The sequence below is a fragment of the Rhinatrema bivittatum genome, chromosome 2 (assembly GCF_901001135.1).
Source record: "Rhinatrema bivittatum chromosome 2, aRhiBiv1.1, whole genome shotgun sequence".
Taxonomy (NCBI): domain Eukaryota; kingdom Metazoa; phylum Chordata; class Amphibia; order Gymnophiona; family Rhinatrematidae; genus Rhinatrema; species Rhinatrema bivittatum.
The window spans coordinates 588,780,696-588,791,109 of NC_042616.1; the positions used below are offsets into that span (position 1 = coordinate 588,780,696).

At 42.1% G+C, this 10,414-nt stretch overlaps 1 protein-coding gene across 1 annotated transcript in view; it reads right to left on the reverse strand.

The window, feature by feature from the left end:
• The window catches only part of EMILIN2 (elastin microfibril interfacer 2), a 175,666-nt gene extending 165,482 nt beyond the window's left edge, over positions 1–10,184 (reverse strand). The window contains exons 1-2 of the mRNA XM_029591081.1: positions 10,010–10,184; positions 9,218–9,340 (exon numbers count right to left, since the gene is read on the reverse strand). Of these exons, the coding sequence (XP_029446941.1) occupies positions 9,218–9,340; positions 10,010–10,092 (206 nt within the window). The 5' untranslated portion in view covers positions 10,093–10,184. The remainder of the gene's footprint in view (positions 1–9,217; positions 9,341–10,009) is intronic.
• Positions 10,185–10,414: the final 230 nt, after the last annotated feature.

Consider the following 10,414-nt stretch of genomic DNA (forward strand, 5'->3'; position numbering starts at 1 on the left):
ACTTTTGAGATGTGGGCGCTGCAGGGGATTTGCGCATATCTGGGAGGCTTTTAAAATTGGTTCGGTGTGCTCGAGCCCGACTTGTGCACGCATCCCCCTAATTGACGCATGCGCTGGGCTTTTAAAATTCACCTTAAATTCTGTGCGCATACATTTATAAAATGAGTAGAAAAAGTATATGATTCCCTGCAAGTGTACATTTGGAGCAGAGATACTCAGGATTCAATTAATTGTGTGGGTCCCCCCACTCAGTTTCTAAAATACTGCTGTAACTTTAGACTTATGTGCATATATATCCTGATTTATGCAGATAACTGATTTATAAACCTTTCCGGGGACAGGGAAATACCTGAATGTAACTTTCCTTGAGTCTGCAATAAAAAGGGGTGAGCTAAATCTAAATGAATAAAAGCTGATAGATTGGCAAAAGACTTTGAAATGCTGACTCCTTTTATGGGAACATGACAGACGGACACTAGTTTGTATTATGTAGGATAAGATGGAATATAGGAATGAATTATCAGAAAAAAAGGACAGAACAATTCCACCCCTGAAACAAAAAAAATCCCACTGAAACTATGCAAATAATATATTCCTAAAACTACTCAGTGGCCTTGCTTATAAAGATAATTACCTTCTCTATTTTATTCATTTTATAAAAATACAAGGCATGGATTTATTCAGTCTATTCAAGAAATAGGAGCTTGTACATTTTTTTCTGGCAGTATAGATTGAAAAGACATCCTAGTTCACCTCTAGTGCAGAAGAAATTATAAATGCTAAAATGAAGCTTGCTAGAGATATTAGGAGTACAGTTTAACAAACTTTAGAATAAGGTTATACCTTTTTATTGGATTAACTTCAATGCATTGCTTGACTTTTTTTTTCCTAAGCTATTACTCCCTTCATCGGGTCTGGAAGGAAATAGTCGATTTCAGACTGGTACCTTCCTGGGGTGACTGCAGATTTGTAAGTGTAGAGCAACTATTTACCTGGCACAACGTGGACAATTTCTCAAATCCTTGCATGAAAAAATAGCTGAAGTTTAACACCATGCAAATTGCATTGGGTGTTTGTGTGATGCCTTTAAAAGGCCTCTTCCTTAGAGGGCAAGCAGGCTAATAAAGCTATTTTCTGCTCTTATCTCAGGAGCAGGAGAGGCTTCTTTAAGTGGTGTATGGGAAGACTGCAGCTGGTGTCCAGAGTTCAGATATGTTATCACTCCAGCCGGCTGCACTGCATTCCTTTCCCCCCCAGGCCAAAAAATTGAAAGCCACAGAATGAGCCCTCTTTTTAATTAATTTAGCCAAACTAAGACAAACACCTGGTATTCAGTGAGGTCCCAAAAAAAAAAAAAAAAAACAGATGCAAGAAAGTAAAATGACTTTCCTAAGATCAGACAAAGATTTTTAATGGCAGAGGGCAGTACTGAACATGTGCTCCAGGGCTTTGCCTGACTCAGAGTTAAATTCTCTAACCACTAACTCCGGTTCCACTGTCCATGAAAGGAAATGACACCTGCACTGGATTTCTGCCACATGTAAACTGATCACCTTTGACTATTCTATTCTCCATATTTAATAAAGTTTTAGAACGGCTTTCTTTTACTTAAATTTGTATTAATTTAATATGGCAGTAAAATTAACATTTTGTCAGGGTCAGTCTAGTGGCTCAGCACTGAAGCATAGAGGATTTGGGTTCAGAACCCCACACCTGACAGGGCTGGTCAGGTCTGGGCGTGCTGCAGCAGTGGCACGCTCAGGCCTGGGGAAGGAAGGAAGACAGCTGGCACTACCGTGGTAGCCCTTGCCAGTACCTCTCAGTCTTGAGTCACCCGGGCATGTCACCTGGGTTTAAAAGGGAGTGAGAAGAATTTGGGAAAAATATTACAAACATTTAATAAAATAAATAAAAGCCTTAATTTCTTATAAAAAAAATAATCCCTAGCTATGCCTAGGTCGGCCTCGCTCTACATTTTAAGGATACAAGAACTTCTGAAGCATCATCAAAAGCAGTAGCCAGTTTCACAGATACAATCAAACTCATTTCACAAAGATATACACTTTAGATCAGGGACTTCCAAACCTGTCCTCTTGGTCCTACAGCCATTCAGGTTTTTAGGATATCTGCAATAAATATACATGAGATAAATTTTCATACATTGGAGACTCCCTTATATGAAAATTTACTTCATACATATTTATTGTGGATTTTCCAACTGACTGTAGGGTTATTAGAACAGGTTTGGAAATCCCTGATTTAAATCAATGAGGTTATTTCAGACCCCCCTCAAGTACCCCAGATGGGTCAGGTTTTCAGGATAGCCATAATGAATATTCATGAGGTATATTTTGATACATTTGGTCTCAGGTTAATTTGCATAATTTGATTACCCTGGAAATCCAAGCCATTGCAGGCATTTGAGGACAAGAATGGAAACCCACTGAATTAAGGCAAAAGTGATTTGTTGTTCTTCAATAAACGCTGAGTGACATATTTATCTCTACTAGAAGCGGATCCAGAAACAACGAACCAGAACTAGGAATCAGACAGAATATCAAACTCTCAGAGCTGAGTTATTCCATAAAACACCTCTTCTATTCAGATGTGTGTTTTTGGAACCTCGCCAACTTACACTTTTTCTTAGTGACAAGTTGGCTCATGAAAGAACTCCATTGTCTGTCTTCTTGGATGCTCCAGGAACTAATGGATACATTGCTATAGCTGCCCTCCCTTGTTATTAGTGGGCGTAGTCAGGAAATTGTTCTTTTTCTCTTTTCTTGCTGTTGGTTTTCTGACTTTATTGGAATATTGGCTGCTCTTCCTTCTGCATCCTGGGCCCAGGGCAAAGACACTAATTGCAAACTAACAAAACGTCTTCCACTAAGAGTATGCAGATAAAGGAATCTATTGTTTTTCTAAAGTGCGTAAAAAGAAATGTAAGAAATCCCTTTAAAAACACACACTTTTGAAATCCTAGTTTTCAACAGCCACTACCACTGTGACTTTTAACCTATTGAAACTGTACTATCGATACCCTGCCTACTTCTCTCTGTTTTTTGCAAGAATATATGACACTAATGCAATGGTCCTGTACATGTGCATACAGGCGCACGGGTGAGATGTTATTTCTAATGGTACAGTCTGTGGCAAGCTGTGAAGCTGAGCATTGCGCTGGTTTACTCGAGGACTGAGGAATCAATAGGTCATCAGAAATAAAGCTTTAAATAGCACATGCACTCCTCCGCAGGTCCCTTCACTCTCTTTATCCCTTCCCATTGTCATTTTTACCTGCCAGGCCCTCTCACTCACTCATGCTTGCACTGTCTCGCCGTAACTTTATATTCTTATGTCTAAACATTTGCCTGATTGTGTTCTGCCTGCATTCGGTAACCGCTTTGATGGAAAATATCCCATATGCTAAAACAGTAATAAGTATAATCATCAACTTAATGGATCATACTGGGTAGATTAGGTTCCAAGCACTAAATGCAACGCATAAGCCAGTATGAATGGACTCACCAGCCACAAGATAGGAGAAAACCCTTAGAAGAATGGCTTGCCTATAGTGTGCTATTGTGTTAAATGGGGGTGGTGCATTTGAATAGGAATTAACTCAGGTTGTTCTATATACATGTAAATAGCATGCAATAGGTTATTTTTTATTATATATTTACTTTAAATTCCAAGAGATTACATCTTGTTAGGAAAAGTGTATATAATTACAAAAACATAAGGCAAAATTTTCAAAGCGATAAAATCATTTGTTACACAAAAGTCCACCAGGAAGCACCCCCCACATTACCAATTTGAAGGTTCATTGTGAATGAACAAGGATTGTGATATTATTATCCAAACTGAAAAAACAACAAGATAAACTGGCTTGCTCTAGGTCACACAGAGTGTAGTTTTACATATCCCAGGTGAGCTTTAATCACTGCCCTAACTTTCTGACACCTCCTGCAAGTGGTAAAATCTCCATATTAGGTCTTGTAATAACATCTTGTACTCGACTGCCCCCGTAACTTCCTTTTTTGTCTGATACAACAGCACAGCCTGATCTAATATTGAGTTGCTTCAAAAAAGTATAAAAATGGATATTCTGAAGTAAACCTAGTTTTGTTACCTGCTCGCCCAGTGTGAGCATTCCCTGCAGGAATCACAGTCCGTATAACAACTGGACATGAAATATTGAAACATGCATGCACTGGGAAATATTCTACATGGCACAGGCATGACCAGGTCAAGTCCGCTAAGACCACAGACAGGTTTTGTTTTCAGGGTATTCATAATTAATATTCGTAATATGCTGCGTGCAATGGCTATGCTACACAATATAATTCATTTGCATATCCTTGTTACCCAATAAACCAGGTCAGTTTGTGGCTTTGCAGCACAAAAATTGATCACTCCTTTAATACAAAAATATTTCCAAAAATATCTGGACAGTGCAGAAAAACAGAGAAGGATCTCCCAAGGCGACAAGGAAGACGAGGGGTGGGGGCATGAGGTTATACCGCAACGTGCCTCCACATCTCTAATATCATGCTGGATCCCCTCTCTGGATCCTTGGGTGCTGCTGCTGGGGCAGGGGCTGACAGCAGACCCAGGAGGTGCAAGGTTAAGGGCATTTCTCCTGTGCTCAACTTCCTGTTATTCCTGGGGGATGATCTTGACCCCAACAGAATTGCTTTACTGCCCTTGGCTGCTCCCCAGATATCATGCTAATAACTAGGTTCTCCAAACCCTCCGCAACTACTAGACTTTCAACATCCCCTTCCTCTAATTTTTTTAAATCCCTTACATGATTCATCTGAATCAGTAGGTTCTGCAAAGATCTGCTGCAGACCCTCATCAGAATGGAACAGGGAGTCCTGTGCTGGTTTTGGTTAGTGCCCTTGTGCTCCTAGCACATCCTTACGATCCCTGCAACCCTCCACCGAGTCTGTCTTTCCCTGCCTCCCTTGTGGCGATAGGAGCTACTGGTACCCCTTCTAGGCCAGCCCTGTCTCTCTAACTGGCTTCTTCCTCTTAAAAAAAAAAAAAAAAAATCCTTCTGAGTTTGCTAGAAATACTCCTGCTCCTCATTCTGTGCTTCTCATCATCACCACTGCTACTTGTGCTGGCCCCAAGTCTCTGGAGGAACAGCCTTCCCTGTTCCTCTCCCGCTGCCATGTTTGCCTGTTGATGCAGTGACATGATGACATTTATTAACACAGGGCTTTTAGTGATACAATGCTTGCACACCCTAGTGTTGACACCCAGAGACAGCAGACCATTCAGTTACTTTCGTCACAAACAGCGCTCAATGAGTGAATGATTGCTGAATGACTATGTTCAAGGGGCACCTAACTTTCAAATCTATTCATGGTACAGCACTTGCACACATAAGTGGATGCAGAGAGGTGTATTCTAGTATTTTACAAACTGTGTGGCAGAAGCAGCACTATTTATAAAATACTGCATAGTTCTGCTCTGAAAGTACTCAAATACGTTTCCAATATTTCCAATGCAAGAAAACGCTTAGGGGTAGATTTTAAAAGGTGCGTGCGGACGTACATGTACGTGCACTACCCGGCACGCACATGTATGCCTGATTTTATAAATTGCGCACACAGGCCGCGAAAGTTATAAAATCAAGGGTCGGCGTGTGCAAGGGGATGCATCTTGCGTGCACCAAGCCCGCACCGAGCCGCTCTGCCTTCCCCCGTTCCCTCCCAGGCCTCTCCGAAATCGGAGCAGCTTCGGAGGGAACTTCCCGACTCCCCACCTTCGTTTCCCTTCCCCTTCCTCCCCTGCCCTTTCCCCCCTACCTTTTTTTTCTTTTGTTATTAAACTTACTTCAGCCCTGGAGCTGAAGTAAGTTGCGCGCGCAGCAGCAAATGGCCACTGTGCCAGGAGCCACTGGCCCCACCCCTCCCCTGGACCGCCCCACCCCATCCATGCCCTGCCCCTTTAGTAAAGCCCCGGACTTACACGCATCCCGGGGCTTTATGTGCTTCGCCGGGCCTTTCGAAAATAGGCCTGGCGCATGTAACCCCTCCTACACTCGTAAATCCTTTGAAAATCTGGCCCTTAGTTTCTCTACCTGTTTTATAAACACATGCACGTATATTTTAGGCATTTAGGAAAATATAACAATACGTGTATATCTCTTACAAAATAGAAAATGCCGCATGCATTTCTTAATCCACCTCAGAACGCCTTTAGCCTGTACCTTCCTTCCATTAGTAAAATGTACACATGAAATGGAAAATACACATGCTCACTTGACATTTAGAAAATGGCATATCTGCAAGTGTATGCATATATGTTATTTTTATGGGCACAAGCCCTTTGGAAATTTACTCTTAAGTAAATAAGTCAAACAGTGCATGAGTGACACACACATAAGAATCAGTACACTGCCACACTGACTCTTTTACACAGAGAAAGCAGAAGGCTGCCTCTAAGTCACTATAGGGCACATGCTGCAAGAAGCAGACACAGTCTCTCTGTATCTTTCCTGCAGCCATTGGCACAGTTTCAGCTGTAGTGGTAGTCTTACTCTGATGATACCCACTGTAACATTCTCACAGAGATTACAGACATTCTCCTGTTAATATATAGCACCCCAAACCACCGCTGGGCACAGTGTCGGTGGGTGACTTTAACAGCACACTTTGCTTTCTTCCTGTAAATTAATGGTTTTTCACTTCCGACTCCAAGCATTCCAGGATTTAGAGTCCTACATTTTGTGATGACAAATCCTAGAACACTAAGGGACGGGAGTTTCAAAGCAAGACCTGGCTCAAGATGGATTGGAGGTAGTTGAGGCTTATGGATACAGCAGCTATAACTGGAGTTCACAACAGTACAAAGAGTGCCAAACAGAAAAATCCATGAAGCTGAGTCACAGTCTGCACACCAGAATCACTAGAAAGTAAACAGAGGGGATCAGATGGATTTAAATATATAGTTTTATTGAATTTCCTGGAAGCAGAACTGATCTCATCATTTCTTCTATCATTCATACATTAAGTAACATCTACCATGAGTCTCTTGTTTCTAATGGTGGCCGTTCCCCACTTTTTGCTGCTCTGTTGGGATCTAAAACTGTGCTTGCCTCCATTTCAAGTAGCGCTCCAGCTCTACCCCAGCACATTGTTGGTAACAGAATCTCTTTGAAGACATCAAAGCACTCAAGAATACTGCAGTGCTTCTACTAGTACTCATCACTTCTATAGAGCTACTCAGGGTATGTAGCACTGTACAAAAATACACTAGAGACAGTCCCTGCTTATGATCTAGTCAAGACAAACATATGGGGGTGACCTGCACGGTGTGGCAGATTCTACCATAAGAAGCTTGCCGGACAGACTGGATGGACCATTTGGCCCTTTTCTGCCATCATCACTATGTTATGTTACTATGTTATAAAGGGCAAGAGAGACTTTGGGAGTTTCATTTATTAAGAAAATAGTTAAAATCAATAAGGCTATGAATGGGACAAATAGGGGTTAAGATTTGAAAGCAGCCTCAAAAATGAGGGATATTAGATTGGATTGGAATAAGGCCAGGAATGGAGCATGATGCACCAGCTCAGGAAGTCCATTTCAAGCAAATTGTGCAGTATTGTTGTTAATCAAGCTTCATGTCCTTATTTATTTTCATACACTCTTTGATTGCCTTTCCAGAAATAGCTTAAGGTGAGTCACAACACTATACATTGAAATTGATAAACATCATTCATATACAACAATAAATACATTAAAAAACTAAAACATATATAAAACTGGTTAATAAACTAACAAAAATAATCAAACCATAACCAAAACCTTATATAAACATAAAAAGTAGACAAAAGACTAAAACTCAAATTTCTCTAAATAAAACAAGTTTGGTAGCTGAATGAGGCAGAATATAACATTTTAAATAAAATAATTAATGATGCAGTCTTGGTATTCTAACCCTGATTCCAATTGACTGAACAGGACAGAAAGCGTCAAGATGCACTGAAATGAAATTCAGTCACTCACAACTGGACTAACATCTCAGGAGGACAATGACTTGCCCTGAAAATCTTGTACAATGTCACAGTATTTCTCAGCTTTGCAAACTATCACCTTTCTTAGCAGCCATCTAGAATTACCCATTTCCATGATTTTAGTATTTTCTGTATTAATTACTGCACTAAAACAATAACCATCTCCAGCTTTTACTCCCTGTCACAGACATTCAAGTATTCCTCCTCCAGCTCTAACAAATGTGGCAGTGAAACTTGGAGTTCTGGAAAATCACATATTTACCCTCCTCTTTCTACATCATGGTTTTTTAACAATAGCCATTCAAACACTGTCAAAGAAGGCATCAGAAAATGATCAAAGTGAGACCACGGAATCAGCAGCAATCCAGTAGAGACACTCTAAGGCAAATCTAATCTTCCTTCTTCCAACTCCATGCATTTTTTGGTGTTTGTAGTATTATATCCTTTTGCAAATGATAGTAAGTGCAAAGATTTAAATAAATGGCATTAAAGCTATGAACAAACACCATATTTTGATTTTAAATATTAGGAAAATGCTATTTTGTGAGGGGTTTTGTGATCTTGTTATCAATCCAAATTTGGTTCCAGATAAATAATAATAATTTAAAAAAAAACCACTTGGCGACAGGTGTTACACAGCTGTTACATAACCAGAAAACTGCCTGATTAAATTTTGATGCATCAAGCATCAAAGTGTATACTTATTTTTAACACTTTAAAACTGTTTGTGAACATATTTTCGTTGTTTCATATTTCTTTTTTTAACTGATTGGTTATAATTTAAGCTCAGTCAGTTCCCAATTTTCGGCAAGCAGTGCTGGTTAACCTACTGTATGGTCTTGCACCAGATTATTCAGCAATACATGCCTGTAATTTGTTTCAGCTGCCCAAAAAAATCAGTAAACGAAATGGGAATGCAAGAAAACGTTTCCTTTGTACATGGTCTAATGGGGCCAAGAAAGCAGAAACAAGGAATCTTCATACAGTATATATGTCTGAATGCCTAGAATTACAGCTCCAGTGCATACATTCAGGAGTCACTTCTTTATCCCTAAGGTCTCTGCAGCGATATGCCTGCTGGGAACCCTTTTAACTATTAGTTGTTGCTGGGCTTTCATGATCATTTCGAAATGATTTATGAAGCAATGCCAGATGTTACCCCATCCAACAGTTTCTTCCTCGATTACTTACACCAGTATCGGCAGACAGGGAATCTGGTCCCAGGCACATTTGTACAGAGGCTGAATAAAGCTCTCAGTTCCATCCAGCACAGAACAGCTGACATTCTTGTACACGATATAGGCACACCAGTTCCTGAAGAAGAAAAAAACGACAAGAAACAGGATACAGAGAGTGTCTTAAACTAACAAACAATGGAGAGCATTAAATCCCTCTGAAGTTTCAGATGCAACAACAACAGCTTGGTACTGCTGCGGATACAAAAAGGGGCTTTTGGGTTAAACATTTGTTAATCCCAAATGGAAATGAATATCTTAATTAATTTATTTATTTTTTTAAACTTCACTCGGTGAGCTACTTTGTGTTACATTACAGGTCCCGAGAAGTTTGTGCAAGGACGTAAGCAGCTGGCTGCATTGTTTCTAAGGCTGCCGTAGTCCATTGACTTGCTAATTCCCGGCGCTCTTCCATTCTGCCCAGCTGCAGGCAGCATCGCGCTGGGCAGTTGCTCCCCATGTATCACACCTTCAGGAAACCCTCTCCTAACGCGCTCGGCCAGCAGGGGGGAAACGTCAAACGTGTCCCCCACCCCCGGCTTCGGCTCTCCACCTGCGGCTGGGAGGAGGCAGGCAGAGCGCCGGGATGCACGCGCGGTTCCCATGCGCCTCTTGAGCGCGCAGCTTTGCCCCAGGAGGCTGCCCGCCGGCGCAGTGTCGAAAGCCTCAGCCCTCTTCCTGTGCCCGCCAAAAGTGGAAGGCAAAAACCCTACAAGCCCTCCCTTCCTCGGCTGCCCCCCCCACTTACTTGCTCCTGCTGGTCGGTCGCACCGGGATGGCCTGGCTGAGGCATCCGCTCAGCAGGAGCAGGGAAAGCGCCCGCAGCCTCATCCCCGCGCTCGCTGTCACCGGCTCCGCTCCACTCTCGCACGCTTCCTTGTGGGGGAGGAGAAGAGAGACCCCCCCCCCCCCCTCCCACTCCACCCCACCCCACGGCTCAGGCTGAGATGGGCGGAGGAGAGTTCTCTACAGCCTGCATGCAGCCACCCCCCAATGATCTTCCAAAATCCCTTCCCTTCCTCTCCTCCCCATCCCTCCTCCCAGTTGTTCCTCCTCCGGGCAGATTTCCCTCAATGAGCTCACCCCCCCCTCCCTTCAGCGCCCCCTTGAAATGTGACGCTGCGAAGCCTCCCTGGAGGCTCCAGCTCCCTCC